This window comes from Triplophysa rosa, linkage group LG16, assembly GCF_024868665.1.
Source record: "Triplophysa rosa linkage group LG16, Trosa_1v2, whole genome shotgun sequence".
In the NCBI taxonomy this organism is placed as follows: domain Eukaryota; kingdom Metazoa; phylum Chordata; class Actinopteri; order Cypriniformes; family Nemacheilidae; genus Triplophysa; species Triplophysa rosa.
This window is the reverse complement of record NC_079905.1, coordinates 13,522,730-13,542,478: the sequence shown is the minus strand read 5'-3', so window position 1 is coordinate 13,542,478 and position 19,749 is coordinate 13,522,730. Positions and strand designations below refer to the sequence as shown.

General features: G+C 41.1%; 1 protein-coding gene across 4 annotated transcripts in view; it reads left to right on the top strand.

Annotated features, from left to right (window-relative positions):
• The window catches only part of runx1t1 (RUNX1 partner transcriptional co-repressor 1), a 50,477-nt gene that overhangs the window by 25,959 nt on the left and 4,769 nt on the right, over positions 1-19,749 (top strand). For 3 of the 4 annotated variants that reach the window (XM_057354615.1, XM_057354618.1, XM_057354619.1), the window contains exons 2-10: positions 4,401-4,538; positions 5,417-5,658; positions 7,137-7,226; positions 10,322-10,503; positions 13,333-13,583; positions 14,418-14,515; positions 15,686-15,887; positions 16,049-16,117; positions 19,242-19,432. In XM_057354615.1, the coding sequence (XP_057210598.1) occupies positions 4,401-4,538; positions 5,417-5,658; positions 7,137-7,226; positions 10,322-10,503; positions 13,333-13,583; positions 14,418-14,515; positions 15,686-15,887; positions 16,049-16,117; positions 19,242-19,432 (1,463 nt within the window). The remainder of the gene's footprint in view (positions 1-4,400; positions 4,539-5,416; positions 5,659-7,136; positions 7,227-10,321; positions 10,504-13,332; positions 13,584-14,417; positions 14,516-15,685; positions 15,888-16,048; positions 16,118-19,241; positions 19,433-19,749) is intronic. The other variant, XM_057354616.1, reaches the window with a different exon arrangement.

Here is a 19,749-nt window from a genome sequence, read left to right as displayed (position 1 = left end):
AGTGTGGAAATGCAATGCTTTTAAGTTGTCTGCTATGTAATATTACAGCTGTAAGTAGTGAAAGGACCATAAAGCATAATGGATCTGTCAAGGCTGTCCATCTGCGCTGACAGATCCTAATGGAGGACGTTCCAAATTCACACCATCTTTTCATATTTCACCTTGTTTCCTGAGGGCAAAATCTTAGCATGTAACCCTGCGTGCCTGTGTGTACCCAGATTACAGCCTTACTTTAAACTTTATCATTCATTTCTGTCCGCCAGGTAAGAAGAGAGGATGATTTAAACGCTTCAGGGTTGTTTCTTTTGCGGATTCCCAGTCCAATCCCAACATTGACCCATGATGTTAATCCCCAACTACACATGTAGAATCACAAGATGCTTTTTACGTCGCCCATGGCTGATTCCGAGAAATAAAGTCTGTCCTGTAAATCTTATCCATCTTGAACAATTCATATAATTTTTCACATTTTATATCGGTGAGTGATATTTTCCAATTATAACAGTCTGACAGGCATATTGGTTTGCAATAGCTATTGCACTAGGGTTTTGGCTATTTTATTCATTTCAGACTCTCGCTGCGGTTCTTGCGAATTATAGTGCCTGGACTTGTCACGCTGTTAACATTTCGAAGGTAATAGCTGGCCCCATACTGAGATTTTAATATTACATCAAGCTACGTTTCTCAGTCTCGTCCTTTTCGCCACTTAGAGGATCTTTCCTTTTTATCATTGCATTTTCAATGGATATAACAAGACAAATTAAGGACAATTTTTATTATTGTATTGTTCTTAATTAATCATAACTAAACAAATGTCACATAATATGTCACAATAAGACTGAATATTATTTTGTCATTTCTTTATCCGAAAGAATAGACAGCCAAATTCAGGTTGGGCTGTGTAATGGAGAAAAGGATTTTCAGAGCTTTTGTTTTGTAGTGCAGACGCTAACTGCCCGTTTGAGTCTGTTATCAATTGCGGAGAGGATTGGGTCAGATTAAACCCTCGCAGACCCATATGTTTGAGATCTGGTACATGCACACATACAGCCACAGAGGTGCCCACGGGAGTCATGCAGAGCTGAAATTCCCACACTCTTTATCTTTTGTGCTTTCCTGGCCAAAATCCGCCTCGTTTTCTAGATTGGGGGGTCTCTGTACCTGGCCCTCTGGCAGACAGACAGGGTTTAAGACCACAGGTGTACATGACAAAGGATGCAATTTGTCGTGTTTGTTAAGGCTAACATTGCTGTTGGGTTGGCGATTTCAGCTTCCTACCATATTACATTTGGCGTGTAGCACATTCTGCGCCATTTTTCCAACAGACATGAATGATGCTTCAAATCATGCGGCTTATTGAATACAGATGCGCTATTACGTTCCTAAGCGTTCAGATTTTCACCTGGCAGCCAATAAAACAAGTCAAAAATAGCTTTCACCACTCACAGTTTCTTCACAAGTAAAAACAACTACTGGTATTTGCAGCACACTTTTGAGTAAAAGGATCTTATGTCATTTAAAACTTTGTCTAAAGACACAGATTCTGTCATATGTATATGTTGTATTTGTCATATGGTGTATTATTGCTGTCAACCCAACATCTTATTACTGTTATCTCTTGATCTGCGTCTTAAGTCTGGTTGTAGATGGGCTACTGTTGTAGATGGACAGGTCTGTATGAGGTCACTCATCTGTAATGATTTCTTCAAACATGGTCTAGTGCAGAAATCTGCCCACTTCTCTCTAATTGCTTCAGTGAGGGTCACAATCGGGTCAGTAGTCAAGAGCAGGGTCAAAACCCTAAATATGACACCACACAACATTACAAATTCATAGTGGATGCTCCACTGATGCTGGAGTCACTGCCTCTTTTTAAAATCCAAGCCATGTCACAAGCTTGCAGTAGCAATGTCACTCTCATTTGTGGTGTAGTTAAAACTATTACAAATAACACATACAGAATAACCCGTCCATGTTGTTCTAGCTGTGGGAACATTGTGTCAGGGCGAGTAGACGCCCTGTGTCTGGTTCATGTACCCTGACTTTCTAAGATTACAGCTGTCCTGGTGTCACCTTGACTTAGATAGCAGCAGGGGCTTATAACTTCCTTTCTCTCCTTCTCTCCCTCCCTCTCTCTCTCTCTCTCTCCCTTATAGATGTTAAATGCAGCCATTCGATACCTTACAAATATGTTTTACAGCTATTCATATCAGCTATTGTCTTGTTAGCCATGCACAAACTGCATAATGACTTTATGAGTGTGATAGGGTCGTTTGCACAAGGGAATCATCACTGTTACTATTGTTGGGGATTTAAAGCTGTGTGTAGACTTTGAGTCTGTTTGTAGACACACCTAGTGGGCTAGGGATGCACAATAAATTATCGGCCATATCGGTATCGCCTGATAAATGGTCATTTTGAATGTTATCGTATCGGCTATCGACATATTATAGCCGATAAATCATAAATCAATTCCTCTGGTTAAACTTCTTCAGCTGCACGCTCACAGTTAAAATACAGTACAGTACTATCTTTCTGTCGTGATCATTCACTTACTGCTCACTTGATGTAGGTACTAGGGATGGGAATCACAGGGTACCTCACGATACGATGCATGGCTCACAATACCGATAATATCATGATAATGTAACTTATATTGTGATACTACGGTAAGCAATATATTGTTCGGCAATTCTATCACTGTATCTTCCCAACTATGAAACCAAAATGCCCATGAAAAGGTTGAGTGCAACATTTACCTCTTTATTCAAGTCCACAAACTTTTTTCAGTACGTAAATTAATAACGTATTACCAAGTAAATGAAAAATTTTCAGGTTTCACAGACACGGCTTAGGGCTAGTCCCAGACTAAAATGCAAGTTTGAGTTGTCTTTACTGAAAATAAATTGCCCTGCTGCAATATCTTAAAATATGTCAGTGCCATTGTTTTGTATTAAAATGCACACCAGTAATGTTTTTATCTAAGGCATTTTAGTAAAAGACTTAAATATCCTAATTTAACTAAGGCATAGTCCTGGCTTAAGCTAAACCTTGTCTGTGAAACCGGACCTTAATGCTTCAATTAAAAGCTTATCTTTGTAAACTGACACATTTAAAACATTTAACACATTTAAAAATTTGTATACTGGCACATTTCTAAATTTAACAGCCACTTATTTAAACCTGGGAACATCTTAGTGTTAACCATCTTAAATAAAATACACCTAAAAAACATTTCAGTGCAGCAACTTGCATTAAATCTAAGCAGATTAACGTTCATTCACAAATCTTCATGGAGCATATTTTATTTTACACACAATCCTAAACTCTTTCTCTGACTAGTTTGTTCATGTTTTCCTCATTTGCGTGTAAAGCGCCACCCAGTAGAGCCATAATGTAATAACGCTTGGAAATATATTAAGAGCGTCTTGTTTAATAAATGAATTAAAATAACAATATTTGCGCAGCATATCGATTCTCGTATCGTACGGAAAAGGACGACGATACATCGCCATATCGATATATTGTCACCCCCTAGTAGGTACAGTATGTAGATACAGTATTTATAAATGTGTAAATTATAGGAACAAAATCATATTGTTTGAATCAGACTGCTGTCTGAATGCTTTCTGTCTTAAGACCTGTTAGACATGTGGCTATTAAGAACATTTTTCTATAATTTGTTTATTAAATAAAAAAAGATACCAGAAAAGTTTGAAGGTTAAAGAATCGTTAACTAGTGTAAATTAGGCTTGGTACATGATATTTCAGGGGGAAAAGAGAACTAATGGTGACCTTGTTTTCTGCAATGAATGTTTTCAAATAGAAGCAGTTGTCATATATCGGTTTTCGGCTTCCAATGTTTAAGAATTATCGGTTATCGGACAAAATTTACATACAGTATCGGTGCATCCCTAATGTGGCCCAAACTTAACCTCTGGTAGACCTCCGCAAAGAATCAATAACTGTTGAGTAGTTTTAATTTAATTGAATACAATTAATATACAATAAATATAAATAAATTGTTATATTATAACCAAACATAGACCGGAAGTTAACCCTGGTAACCACCCAAAATGGTGGCACTCACAATTTTTTCAGGCGATGTAGAAAAGGTACATTAGAAGAACATGTCTGTTGAAGTCGAAAGATATCTCTGTGGTGTTACTTCAGGTTTATGAAACATTTTTAATGAGAGCACCGCTGGTGTCTTTGATCAGTAGGGAAATGCCGATGACAGCTGGAATTTGACTGCTGTTACTATGTATGAACTCTCTAAAGGCGCATACCGTGTATGTAGGTACGATTGTGTATGTCTTACAGGAGCTCAGGTGCGGCAGAGATGCAGCTGTTGGGATATCACTAGTCTCACAAGAACTGTTCCACTTTTTCTCTTGCAGATCGCACTGAGAAGCGCTCCACCATGCCCGACTCACCTGCTGATGTGAAAACACAGTCCAGGTTAACTCCGCCCACCATGCCTCCTCCCCCCACCACACAGGGAGCTCCCCGGACAAGCTCCTTTACCCCTACAGCATGTGAGTACATTAAACCTTGTTTATTACATTGTTTATGACTTTACATTACATTACAGTCACCATGCCTCATGTCTTCAGCCAGGCATCACGCTATCCAACCTGCAGATGTTTCGCTCTGGCTGATGCCATCACGGGCATGACACATGCCAGCTGAGAGGACCACTGGAATGGACCAAAGCAATGCATGCTACAGCCGCCCAGCCCCATGCCAGCGTAATTGAGCGGCGGTGCGCTGTCAACAACAGTAACACGATTCTCTCGCTGATGTTGCGTCCCTAAAAACAGATCGCTCGGACTCTGCAATTAGTGCTTATGAAAAAAAAGACGAAAAGCAAGCCGGGTCTGAAGCAATCCGGAGCCTTTTTAAAGGCAGACTCTAATTATACATTTTGAAGGTTTAACAAAGCAAGCGCTTTGATTTCCCCTCCATGTAATTGTTACCAGATGCGGCTCAAGTATCTTGTTTCTGTTCCGTTGGAGGGAGGCCAGGCAAACGAGGCTATCACGCAGCCTAATCTCATTAGAGAGACGTCGATTTCGAGCTGCATCCCTCCGCCACGTATGGTTCTCATCGTGGCGTGGGGGGCGCTCAACCGCACATATTCTCCTCCCCTGGACTTAATACGTCTGATGTATGGAAGCAAGAACGCACGGCTTCCTTCTCAAAGCTGCCGTGGCTGATTCGAAACAAATGTTCGACCCGTCACGAGAGCCCCGTTGAAGCGCTGTCGCTCACAGCTGCGCGGAGAACGCCGATGTCATTTTGACAGGGGCTCCAGTTCTTGCCTGTATATTGATCTTGATGTTCATGGCGTATTGAGAAAAATCCAATGATCTGTCTCTCACATCATGGTTAATGGACATTTTTCTGTTTTCAGTAACCAATGGCACCAGTCACTCTCCCACTGCGCTCAACGGAGCTCCATCTCCGCCCAACGGCTTCAGCAATGGGCCTTCATCTTCCTCTTCCTCCTCGCTGGCCAATCAGCAGCTCCCGCCGGCCTGTGGCGCGAGGCAGCTCAGCAAGCTCAAACGCTTCCTCACGACACTTCAGCAGTTCGGCAACGACATCTCGCCCGAGATAGGAGAGCGAGTGCGGACGCTGGTGTTGGGCCTAGTGGTAAGTCCGTAATTACAAAACGTGTTATTTCGGATGCCATTGTAAGCGAGATTGACAGTGACATTTTTGTTGATTTTAATTGTACATTCGCACATGATTCGTTGGCCAAATTGTAATTTCAACAGGAAAGGGAAGGATTTCCTAATATAGTGTAGCACAAATATATCCTGAATGGCTTTCCAGGAGATCTGTGATTATTGCGTCTGCTGAAAAGTCGCTTCTGGTACAGACTGCAGAAATGGATTTGTTTTGCTTTCCTGCCACCAGAAAGGATCGTGTTTGGCCTTCATCAAAAAGCTGTTTGGAAAAGAAAGGCTTGTCCAACAACCATAGATTGAACGGAATACACGTGTAGCCACAAGTCTAGCTACGTCTGTACAGTAGAAACAATCAAATCCACCAGACGAGACGTGCGCCATCACCCGCGATGCAGTGTTGTTTGCGTTAATATGTAGTTATGCTATAAACAATAGCGAAATAGCTGCCTGTGCTAGAGGAGGCCTGCTTTAATTAGCCATTCCAAACCCAAGCTCTTTTTTCGTCGGCCATTTGTTTATTTTTTGCTGTGTCTACACGCAGAGGCTTCCTCGTGTCCCCTTGGCTTCCGTGGCTCTTTTTAATTCGCTCCCCACTCTGCCTTATTGAAAAGAGTGACACACTTAATTAGCGCTGCCGATGCCGGAGAAAAGCTCAGGAGGCTTTCTGGCTGTCAAAACAGGCCGCTGCAATCTGGACGAACAGATGTAAGCCTAATGTAACAAAATTCAGGTCTGGGAAATGAGGGGGAAAAAAAGCATGTGTATTTTTCTCAAATGTACGCTCTCCTTTCTGTCTTCCCTCGCGCTAGCTTTCTCGGAAATAACATCAAGAAAATTGAAAATAGTGTCAGCGTCCTATCAGTCTGTTGGAACAGCAGAAGCAGGAGGGATAGAAATTAGCTTTCCTGTAGCTCAGTGGTTAGAGCATGGTGTTAACAACGCCAAGGTCATGGGTTCGGTCCCAGGGGATTGCACATACTTACAAACAAATGTATAGGGTAATGCAATGTAAGTCGCTTTGGATGAAAGCGTCTGCCAAATGCGTAAATGTAGTCATTACTTTTTTACTTCTGAGTTTACAGGGGGGGCTTTTTTTAAACCATATATCTTCACAGGCTTCGTTTGAAGCGTGTTTTTATTTTCACGCCATGTTTAATCTCGCAGCGCATGCTGGGATTGTGTTTATGCCTGCATTTGTGTGCATCGCTAGAGCAATGATGATGCGGTCAACGTTCGCACGTGTAAAAGCCACTAGATCAAACTTCCCCATACGTGGCCTTTCACCACAGCCGTCCATATGCATCCCATTAAAGCCTTCAAATCATTCAATCTCCAGCAGGATATAGTTTTGCCTCCAATAAGTAATATTATCACATAATGTTTTCCACATGTATTCATGAGTTTTCTCCGCGCTCACCCGCTCTTTCTCTCTCCCCGCAGAACTCCACTTTAACCATTGAGGAATTCCACTCCAAACTGCAAGAAGCAACCAACTTCCCACTTCGACCGTTCGTCGTCCCGTTTCTGAAGGTATTGCGCAAGCGATCTGGAAGACATTTAAACAACTCAGGCACAGATGTGCATATTTCTCCCATTAGTTCTCAATGTTTTCATCCCGTGCTTCTACAGCATGGACGAGGTTTAAATGGATACATGGTTGCCTCATGAGCCGAACAGCATCAGGGCGCTGGGACGTTTTTTTTAGTTTGGTTTAGTTTTGCTAAGTATTTTAAATGTGAAATTATGATAATTAGCACAACGTCTCTGTTTGTGTTAGAGCACTTAAATGAATTTGTTTAAATAAATACACACTGCATATTGTTTTTCTTTTAACTAAGGAAACTATATTTAAACATGGCATGTTTTTATATGACATTATCTTGTTTGACATGAAAATGATTACAGCCTGCAGAGCGAATATAATGTTTTAATTTTTGACACGTGTTTGAGATTAAATTCTCTCGAGCTTTGATCCATATGGCGACTGGTGTATCCGTCCACCCTCAATCGTTAGCCATTCATTTTCATCTGCTTATAAGTGACAGCTATTATGCGCTGCACTCCAGCCTCGCCGTTCTCCACCCTCTTTGTCTAACCCTCCATTATTCCTTCGAGCTTCGCCTCCCTCCATCTTCCTTTCGGTAATAATGAAATAAGCGAGCAGTGGAGATGGATCAAATCTGTGTCGTTCACTCCATTAGAAGATGATGGAATGGGGTCCCTCCATTTGATGTGGCCTAAACGCGGCCCCGTTCTCACGGACGGCCGATCGCAGGCATTTCATCTTGTCCACTCCTTGTCCTGCTGCAGAAATTGGTCCCATTAGGACTCGCGCCGGCTGCTGACGGATGCGAAGGAGCGTATGGGGACACTTCCTCGGCTCTCTCTCTCGCAGCTCCGCGCCATATGGTTACTGTATCATCCGGTGAGGAGGGGTGGTATCAAAGATGCAACTTGTGTTTTTTTTCTCGCTCCCTCTCTCCCTTTCGTCTAATTTTAGTGGTTTTCCTCAAAGGAGCCTTTAATGACAAATACCATATGGCTGTGGGAACAGGGGCTTTTATAAGTGCGCAGAAGCGCAGCTGCAACAATGTGCATTAGCAGCATTTTTTCATTAGGCTAATGTCGTCTAGTGACCCTCCCGTCAGAGCCGGGTTTGCGGGGAAGCATTTACAGGAAGGGCAGCGAGCATCACGCTAATGATGTAATCCGGACTCAACGCCAGATGACGGCCTTTTTATGTTGATGGCTTTTGTTTACCATTTCTCTAAATGGATCGTCGGATAAATTCAGAATATTTAGGCGATGTTTCGTTTAGCAGGCTCCATAAAGCCCGTAAGCACATGTGTTCCTCTGCGGCTCCGCGGCTCATTGCTCAGAGACGTACTCAGCGTGACAGAGTCGGCGCTTCACCACATGCTAGCAGTACAGAGGAAGTGAGGATTACATATACGTGGCAAACTGCTCCGCGGCTTGTGTTTGATATGCTAGTTTCCAGCTAGCTGTGTATAATGGACCACACAGGAGCAGAGGGCTGGAGTACACACTCCTGACCTAACAAAACCAACCGCTTTGTTCAGTTGTCAAATCACTGCAAGCGTTTATATACCTATTAAAGTAAATACAGAATTGTGTTTATGGTGTTGCATCATAAAAACATTGGGTTTCCAATCCGTTATGAATCACTCAAAAAAATTTGGTGTCAATTGTTCGTAAAACCATTTTTGCATAAATTGTTGCTTTCAGTTTGTGTACGAATAGTTTTAAGTATAAAACATGTTTGAACAAGGTTACTATAGGCCTATACTACTATATACTGTATACTATACTGTATACTACTGTTTTTAATGTCAGAGTAATTGTGCACTTTATAGTCAGTGTTTGGTTATAATAAAACAATTTATTTTTTATTTATTTTTATATTAACATTATTACATATACATATTATTACATATTATTACATTTTAACATTATATTTTTTGTATATTAATTGTATTTATTTCATTAAACCTACTTGACGGTTATTGATTCTTTGTGGAGGTCTACCGGAAGTTACGTTTGGGACGCATAACGTTTATTTATGTTGTAGCTGCTGAAACCGTCTTTACAAAGTTGTACATCGTGTACATTGGATCATTTGACTTTGCTTTGACTTTTACAGTTCAGTGAATAAGTTTTTTGTGTTAATCATCTTGAAATGCATTATTCAAGGCGTGAGCAGTCACGACGTGAACTGTCACTAACTATGAGGACCTTCATTTAATGCAATTCTGAGATCACTGAGGGTCAAAGCAATTTCATTGCCCCTTGGTCATTATCGTGGTAAACTAGCACCAGACCATTATCTCATACAGCTGGAAACCAGGACGTCATTTTTTAACATTCCAACTATCAAAAATAAATTTGTAAAAAAATAATTACGTTTTTTATCTGCGTCACAACCAGCAGCAGAACGTTTCGTTCCACGCTTTTGTTCAATATTCGATCAACGCACCCGTCCTAATTTTAGACATGAAATCGCTGTAATGGCACACTGTGGGAGAGCGCTGAAGAATATTCCAGAGCTGAAAACACATCTGATTATAGTCTTAGATCAGAGTCACAGGCCAGAGCGAAAGAAAGAAAACAAAGAAACCAAGACAGAAAAGCACAAAGAGACAAAATAGGCGTCATCCTCCACTAACACCTTTTGCTGTTTAGATGCCGCGCCCGGCGCTAGATGAGGATTGAGAGAAACCTTTCATCTGCCGTGAAAACGCTCCTCGCCGCGTCTTTGAAGTGCAGAGGCCTCCGAGTGCTTTCGGAGAAAGCCAAGCCAGCTAGTAATCATGGCTGAGACGCGGAGGAAATGAGCCAGAGAAAGAGAGCGAACGTTGCACACCCCCGAACCATATGCTTTGAAGATGTCACTTTCCACGTTGACCGTGATTGCTCATATCAAGGGCCCGGGGCACTAATGCATGTTTCGGGTCACAATAGAGTGCTGCTTGAAACTGCGCAAAGAGTGTCTTTATTTCAGGAGAATGTACCTGTAATGATAATAATGAGTAAACAAAACACACTCTTTAGAGGTTTGGACCGGTTTGTGGTTAGACTCTATGTCTGACCGTTATCTCCCCCTACAGGCCAACCTGCCGCTACTGCAGAGGGAGCTGATGCACTGTGCACGACTTGCCAAGCAGAACCCGGCTCAGTATCTCGCCCAACACGAGCAGCTCCTGCTGGACACCAGCACCACCTCACCTGTCGACTCGTCTGAACTCTTGATGGACGTTAATGAGAACGGCAAAAGGAGGACGCCTGACAGGTGAGCCTGTAGACTGTAAACTCACATCATTACTGTTCTTGATTCCCACTTGGTTTTGGTTAGTGGGGTTAAATGAATGCTGGAGAAATGGGCTCATAGTAGCAGGTTCATGGTAAACCTGCGAATAGGGAATTCTATTGAATTCTAATAAATATTTCATGCCCTTTATATTGTTCTTCATGAATGCAATCTTTGTTTTTCTACTTAAAATTTCTTATTTAGTACCCTGTTGGAAGTAAAACGTTTTCTGGTTTCTTTAGGCGGATTAAGTTGGTCTCTTTTTACTCTAGAACTACATACTAGAAATAGATACATCTGAAAACAGCTGGAGGCGCATAGAAATGGGGCAGCAGGTTATGAGTGTCTATATTGTCATGCAACATTTGGAATTTCTACGGTTTCCTTTAATGGAGCAGAACCTTGAGAAACCAGACACATCTGGAGAACGCAGATACTTCAGAGACAGTGAAAGAATATGTTATTCTTTTAGGTATGTCATTTCCCGTTCTTCACTTAGATGAAATGGACTCGGCGACCGAGCAGCACAAACTATGAGCAAAGCTGAGGAATAACGGCTTTCATATATCAACACACTCCCAATAGCTTCAAAATATCATTTTTTATATACTGACATATCAGCTCTGGTTATTAAAAATGAGTATTTTTTTCCTTATTTTAACTATTGTTTTTGTGTAATTCCTGCATATTTTACGTGATCTCTAATGCATGTCTAGGTGAGCCTAGGGACGTAGTTGATAACACGTACAGTCAGCTCAGATACGGCTGGCTAAGCGCTTCTGTTTCTGCTTAGGTCGGCTCAGCGCGCTCGCAACGCGGAGGTGAAAGAGAGAAAGAAAGCGATATTGGAATTTGAAAGGGAACTATGCTGTCCTTAATCACAGAGAACAATGTATGGTCACTTCCGTCTGATTAATATCAAAGGATCGGGAAACTACGGCTACGGGGAGAATGCACCCGAGAAAGCGCGCACGGCGTGTTGCTCCTCATTTAGAAGAGAAATGTGCGCAGAGGCTTATTTGAATAAAATATTCCATTGTGCTGTGCAACCTCTATACATTTGGAAAGTGAAAAAAATGAGGTTCAGATTCAGTTCACGGACTTTAGCGAACCTTGAGAAGAGAGCACAGTGTGTTATGAACATGGAAACTGGTTGCTTAGGACAGTGGTCAGACTTTTTTAGACTTAAAGGGACAGTTCACCAAAAAATAAAAAATTCTGTCATCATTTACTCACCCTCGAGTTGTTCCAAATCTCTATGAATGTCTTTGTTCTGATGAACACAGAGAAAGATATTTGGAAGAATGCTTGTAACCAAACAGTTCTTGGACCCCATTGACTACCATAGTAGGACAAATGACAATGGTAGTCAATAGTGCCCCAGAACTGTTTGCTTTCATACATTCTTCCAAATATCTTCTTTTGTGTTCAACAGAACAAAGACATTTGTAAAGCAATTTTTCTCACTACGGTAGTCAATGGTGGCCAAGAACTGTTTGGTTACAAGCATTCTTCCAAATATCTTTCTCTGCGTTCATCAGAACAAAGACATTTATACAGATTTTATTTGGAACAACTTGAGGGTATACGAAGACAGAACTTTTTGTTTTTGGGGTGAACTGTTCCTTTTACTGTAAGTTACTGTAAGCTACATGGAAGCCTGTAATAAGGACAAATGATTTACATTCGCATTTGGCAGACGCTATTATCCAAAGTGACTATACGTTGTATCTGAGTATGTGCAATCCCCTGGGATCGAACCCATGACATTGGCGTTGCTAGCGCCATGCTCTAACCACTGAGTTACAGGAAAGCTTTTTCATATTTATTTTCCTAAAATAATATAATTATTTTAATTTCATATCTTTTTTTTTGCTTTTATTTCATAAAAGCAACGCGAAAGACATGTTCAGTGCACATAAAAATGAAAAAGATGGGGACACTTGAAAAACGCACCAGGCTTTTACCCGGTACACAGGTTCGCTACGAATGAACAGAATTGGTATCAAAATGCATGAGAGAGGGGTAAAATAAATGCAGCTGTGTTGCAGAGGTGTGGGCGGGGGAGAGAGAGAGGTTGCTTTGAGGAGCATATGGACGGTGATGGATGCGCATTAGCAGCTCATAAAAGCAGCTCATTAGGAAGTTGGGTCTCTGTTAGAGGTAACCGAGGGCCGACTATCTCCCGGTGTACGTGCAGTGACTCACACGAGCGTATCCACAGGAGTGCCAGCGCCTGTGAACACCTGGTCTCGTGACATATGAAGGTGAAGGGCAGAGCGATGTGAGAGCCCCGGGGGTCTGACTTCTGTAAGCATAGATCTCTTATGTAGGCTCTGTCAGGACCTCTCTTTACTGACAACATGCTGCTTAACCGAGACTTTCTGCTAAGCACAGTAGATGACAGACAACTGCTCTGACTGTCACAGGAGCGGTTTCACATTATGTGACCCACAGCAGAGGAAAATACATTACAGTAGCATTGGGAGGTCTGATTCGTCTAAGAGAGTAAAACCATTTGGAAGGTTGAGTCATTCTTAAAAACTATTTCACGTTTAATTTCGTTTTTTATGTTGTGGGATTTCATTTTTGTTTGCTAATGGACATTACTGTTCAGCTTGTATCGAACTATCAAAAAGAATCTTTTCAAAAAACAATTTGTTCACGAATCAGACATCACTGCATTACAGGCATTACTGCACTTCTAAGCTCTCACAAAAGATGCTGTTTTCAGTCAAAATCAAAAAGGATGACCTGCCAGCAGAATTCATTTGTTTTATTACTCTCTTAATTGTTTTTTCTTCCATCTAGAACCAAAGAAAACGGCTTTGAGCGAGACCCGCTTCACCCTGAGCACCCCAGCAAGAGGCCCTGCACCATCAGTCCTGGTCAGCGCTTCAGTCCCTCCAACGGCCTCTCCTACCAGCCCAACGGCTTGCCCCACCCCACCCCGCCCCCTCCTCAGCACTACCGCCTGGACGACATGGCCATCGCACACCACTACAGAGACTCCTACCGCCACCCCAACCACCGCGAGATCCGCGACCGACCTCGGCCACTGGGTAAGGGAGAGTTGTTTATGAGGGTGTTACTGTACTGTCAATGACTATTAAAGGAGTCAACTAATACAATATAAAAACTATACAATATAAATATTCAATATAAATTGCATTCTTTATAGCTTCAAATCCTCTCAAGACAATATACTGTATTAAGTCGGGTATAAAATGAGCCAGAGATTGAGATAGTGGTCTTGGAAAAGGTGCATTTAATAAATGAAGTAGTAAAATAAGAAAATGTATATAAATATATTGCAAAATAAGTAAAAAAAGAAATTGAAAAATTAAAAAAGACCTAAAGACATGTTTATGCTGACTGGAATCTGAGGTGCCACATTATTGAAAAATGCAATATAAGTCGCCAATCCCTCGATCGTCCAAAGTCTGCCCTTAGAAGTTAAATCAAGCAGGCCTCAGTCAGATCAGGAACATAAACTCCTTTTAAAATGATTTGAGGTTTACATAAAACCAACGCGCCATATCGGGCTTAAATGTGCTAAAAATACCCAAGCGCATTAGGCGGTGATATATGCCGGAGATAAGCATGAGCCTGGCAGCTCGCTGGTCTGGTGCCGCGCAGGGAGAGGGTGCGAGCGTGCCCGCAGGCAGCACGGGTGAGCGGTGTGAGGGATGAGAGCGTGCAAGGAATGAAGAGCACGTGAGCGATGGAGGATGTCGGGGAGCGGGTGAGCTATGGCTGAGAAACAGACGGCTACGACATGCCACTGAGGGGAGCAAGAGAAATGGAGATCCAGGGCCCAAATAGTAACACGTTTAACACGCTCTTTCTCTGTCTCTCGCTCTCTGTCTCTCGCTCTCTCTCTACCTCTATCTCAGGGATGCACAGCGGCACACGGCAGGAGGAAGTCATAGATCACAGACTCACAGACAGAGAATGGGCAGAAGAGTGGAAGCACCTTGACCATGTAAGAAAAGTAATAACATTTTTATTACTATCCAAAGTGTATGTGTGTGTGTGCTTAGCTGTACTTTGGGGACAACATTTTTCCCTCAGCTAAAAATGTAACCAGATCTCTCTTAGAGAACATTTGGTAACATCCTCATTCTCACATCCAAATAATTAATAACTAAATTAATATTCTGAAAATGCTGTATTTAAAACGGACTATATATAAAAAATCAGTAGATGTTTATGGTTTGTCCCCATTTTAAATAGCTAAGTTAACGTGTTTGTGCGTGCGTGTGTGTGAAAGAGAGAGAGAAATGAAAACATGACACGAAAGGTGTGGAAACAACATGAAAAATGTGTTTGCTAAGTGCATTTCTATGTGCTTGCACATTTATTCCCTTGGGGAAGAAAATTCACAAAGGAAATTCTCCAAAGGCGTCTTTACACAGCAGAATTAAGGCTGCTTTGAGCAGGACCAATGCTCCTGCTCTCAGATATTTCTCCTGAGAATAAAACTCTGAAATCTCAGCTCAAAAATGTCAAACTATGATTTGCAGATACCACAGTCTAACATCAGTCTTTAATATATACATTTTTGATTCGTCAAAGTTTGTCCAGGATCAAATTTTGTTTAATAGTTCTGTAGTACTACCATATGTCATTTTATCAGAAACATCAGAGACGGTGTTAATATGTGAAAAGACAGCTGAGTCCTCCATTACGTCTCCTGAGCTTTAAACCTCTGAGCTGTTAGACTTTCCTCTTGATTTACTTTAGTGACTGTAAACATAGTCATTATTCAATCTAAACCAGTGGTTCACAAACTGAGGTCTGTGGCCTCCTGGGGGGGCCCAAGATGGATCCAAGGAGGCCACAGATTTTGTGGCTTTTTCTGAACTATAGAAATTTATCATAAATTTTATACAATCAAACATCAGAAAAATAAGCCCACCAACCAAAATAATTGATGTTTCAGCATTGTATAACTGAATATGTTTTTGGTTTAATTAAAATTTTAAGCTTAAGATTATAATTCTTGATTTGGGGGGGCGGAAAGCGATGCACCCTACTCAAAGGTGGCCTTACAACGAAAAAGTTTGAGAACCACTGATCTAAACCATTTTAACATCATGTATTTAACATCTAAATCGGTCGGTTCTGTTTAAAGCAAATGCCATGTTGGTCTCTTCCGCAGCTCCTGAACTGCATCATGGACATGGTGGAGAAGACGCGTCGCTCCCTGACAGTGCTGAGGAGGTGTCAGGAGGCAGACCGGGAGGAGCTTAACTACTGGATACGACGTTACAGTGACGCCGAGGACCTGAAGAAGACCAGCGGCTCCAGCAGCAGTCAGTCCAGACAACAGAGTCCTGCCAGTCAAGATGGCAATGCTTTAGGTACATGTACATGTTGACAACAGGAAGTGTGTCATTTCAATGCAGCACATGTCAAAACAAAATCAGATCAGCACACCTAGATTTAAGTCTCTGTGTAAAACACATTGTGTGCGTTTTTCGGTTGACATCAAAACCTGACATCTTCCTTTTTTTCTTCCCAGACGTCCATAGGGAGCTTCTTCACAGACCAGTGTCTGGATACGTACCCGACGAGATCTGGAAGAAAGCTGGTTAGCATGCTGTCTTTAACGCTTCTTTTAAACATGCACACACACTCATAAACACAGGTGGAAAATCAAAGCGAAATTATTCAGACAGAGCTCTTTCAAAGACTGTGGCTGTGATTTACAAGCTCTCTGAAATTCAATCAGTCAGTCAGTTAGCTGTATGGAGTCAGATGGGAACACAAAACTCTGATTCCAGAATATTCTGAGCACCTTGGTTTTCATGTTTGCTTGGTTCATAAAGGTTTCCTACATTTTAAAATAAAGAACAGCGCACCAAGGCCACACACTAGAATTATTTTTCTTTTATTTACTCAAGGTCATAACTTTTTTTATGTATAAAATCTTTCAAAAATCGCTTAAACCTAAAAACGGATTTAGCATGGTATTTGTGGGCTTCTTTTGAAATAGTATGTTTTAGTTTAAGTTTTAGTTTAGTTTAGTTTAAGAAAATGAAGAAAATGACACAAGCAAGTGCCAAAATTTGTATTGAAGAGACATCAGTGCGCCATTATAATAAATCTTTTCTTTTTTATACTTTAAATGTTTCATTTGTTTTGATATAAATATTTCAGTTACGAATTAAATATTTACCCTGAACCAACATTAACAACAATATTCAGCATTTCTATCATCCAGCAACCGAAATAGCACTCCTCTAGCGTGCTCTACAATGACAAACGTTTGTCTGTGTTTGTGTAACGTTGTCTGAGCTCTGTGATGGGCAGTTCAGCGCTTGGCTTTCACTAGAAGCGCCTTGACACATTCCAGCAGTGATGTCAGATCATAAAGCTCTTTTATTGCTCTGGCTGAACAGGACACGAGTGCTTCCAGCACTTTAGCACTTCTGCCATTAGCTGTGCAACAGGAACCAGCCGGCTCTCCGCGGCACTGTGTTTTATCACAGCGGAGGAGCTGGTTAAAAGAGGGATAAAGATATTAAAAGGCTTTGTTTAAAGAGCAGCTGATTTGTGTGAAATATGACAAGTGATGGATTTTGTAACAGCAGAATGTTTGCCTTGGCCTATGCTCGCTATTACGCGACAGACGACGCGTCTGTCAAAGCAGCTTGTCTTTGATGTGTGGTCTTATCAAAGGCTTAATAAGAGCAAACAAACCTTTTCACCGTACAAAAACAGCCCAAAAAGACGGCCACAGATTGAAAATCCATCTGAAGAGTGGAACATACAGTAAATGCAGTAAAATGCATCAGGGAACGTGTTGCATTTTCCGTGACCTCAGAGGGTGAATTCGTGCACCAAACCACCGCGGTTTCACAAATTGGTCCAATCCCGATAAAAATGCGGCTGGTTTTATAATCGTCCATATTTAAGACCGGGGTGGAGGGTCTGTGTGACCGCGACCAACCATTTGTGAAGATCAAGGGGCTACAGCGTTATCAGACATGACAGTTTAGTCTATTAAAAATGCTTAAGAGCAGCATTCATTTTTTTACAGCATTGTATGCCGCAAGCGAGGGTTACACAACCAGAGCCAAGAGCAAAATAAAGGCGCATTAGTTGTTGCAAAAGATCCAGAACCGCCGCAAGTTTCAACAATGTAATAAAAGGTGAATGGCCTTTTCTCAGAAAGCCCGCGTACAGTAGCTGATGAATATTCAAGGCCTTTTCTTACATGCTGCCATATCCTGATCTGCATGGGCCTTTGGGGCGCAATTGAAATGCATAATTTAAATATAAATTGCCCGATTTGCATATGCAATTAGTCAGGCTGCAGCCCCGAACAATGAAAACAAACAAACACAAAATAATGCTCTAGTCTGCTCTCGAGATGAGTTTTCAAGCCAGAAGTATTTGCGGTTAATGGGATAACAATGTAATGTATAGATAAAGCGCGAGTCCAAGGAAATTCATTTATTCTTCAGAGAGAGACATATCAGGGATTACCTGTAATCTGTTCAGTGCATTTCTGTCAAGTTTGTGCTTTCATGCCAAACTAAAGCAGTTCGCTTGTTTATTTGTATTCGGCAAACCCAGAAAATCATCCGAGCCTATTCAAATATAAATTGATGTTTCTAATTAATCCAAAGATTAATCTGTTGACTGCTTTTGAACAAAACAAGTCAATAGGATCAATGAAACATTGTGAAAATAGTTGAAAATGTGCCATAATTAGCGGTTTAGTTACTTTTTAGCCAATTAGGAAGGTGTGAAGAATAAAATCACGGATAGTGTTGTTTGAACTAATAATGTGAAGTTTTACAGCCTTGGTCTAATTTATTTTTATGCAAGGAACATACGGTCATACATGAGCTGATTGTTTTCTGTATATGGTCCAGTTACCAGAAATTTGGTGTGATCCAAAAAAATCGTCCTCTCCTAATACCCTGTAAAAATGTGAAATTGTTAGCCTATTTATAGCTCATAATGTAGGTGGGTAGCTTCATTGGTAGTAAAAAGTGAAGCGTGTAATTTTTTCTAGTGTTAAATTGTGCTCTTTCATATCAGTCTAAATATAGAGACAATTATAAGAACGCTTTTGATTGATTCCCTTAAAAATATATTAATGTGATTATACTGTATATCTACTAAATGAATAAGTGTACATTGCTGTCCTCGCATGTTTAAATTCGCTGTTTTTCAGGGAATGGTAAAAACACTGAAAATTTTATCATTTAATCATTTAAAAAGTACAAAGTTAAAAGCACTTTTAAAAACATTTTATTGGTTAGATATTTAAAAAATTCAGTGACAAAAATAGAGAATGACTAATAATGATGTATGGCAAAAACGAAAAATCACACAATATGGAAGGTTTCAGAAGGACAACAGCGATATGTAACACCAAATAAAACATTCTGGAGTGTAAATATCTGTATATCTAACCATTGGCAGACGTAGGACATATTTGGAAAATGAGCTTTATGTGCGATCTAAATAGTGAAACTGACATTTTTGCCATCACTAGCATCACTGACAGAATTGCAAAATAAGGCTCTTCTAACAGATTTTGCCAAAATATATTTTTTCTTGCAATTTATTTGATGTTTCTCTTACAATTCAGTTCGCAGGTATATAATTGATTTACTTACCTGCGAAATCCTTTTTTTCAACAATGCAAAAAGCGGTGTATGTTCTGTGTGCCTAAAATCATTGCTTTCTCTCGTCAGAAGAGGCTGTGAATGAGGTGAAGAGGCAGGCCATGTCCGAGCTTCAGAAAGCCGTGTCGGAGGCGGAGCGCAAGGCTCACGAGATGATCAGCACTGAGCGAGCCAAGATGGAGCGCACGGTGGCCGAGGCCAAGAGGCAGGCGGCGGAGGACGCGCTGTCAGTCATCAACCAGCAGGAGGACTCGAGCGAGGTAACAGCTTGTACGCCTACCGCACATGGTTATTGTATTACTGAACAGCTGCAGCGCTCAAATACTGCACAGTGAATCATTTGGATGGTAATGTATGCCATCATTTATTATATTTTGCATTAGATATCATCTTGGGGATTGATGGATATTCTTTATTTTGTATAAAAACATACATGACTGTTACGTCCTAAGTTAGTTTGTAGGCTTGTTTTATTTTCAGGGCTCATGTTTGATCTCTTAGTATGAAAAACACAGTGATGGGTGTAAAAGAAGCAACATTTGTGAAGAACAGGGGAAGAGAAAAGGTGTCCCAGATA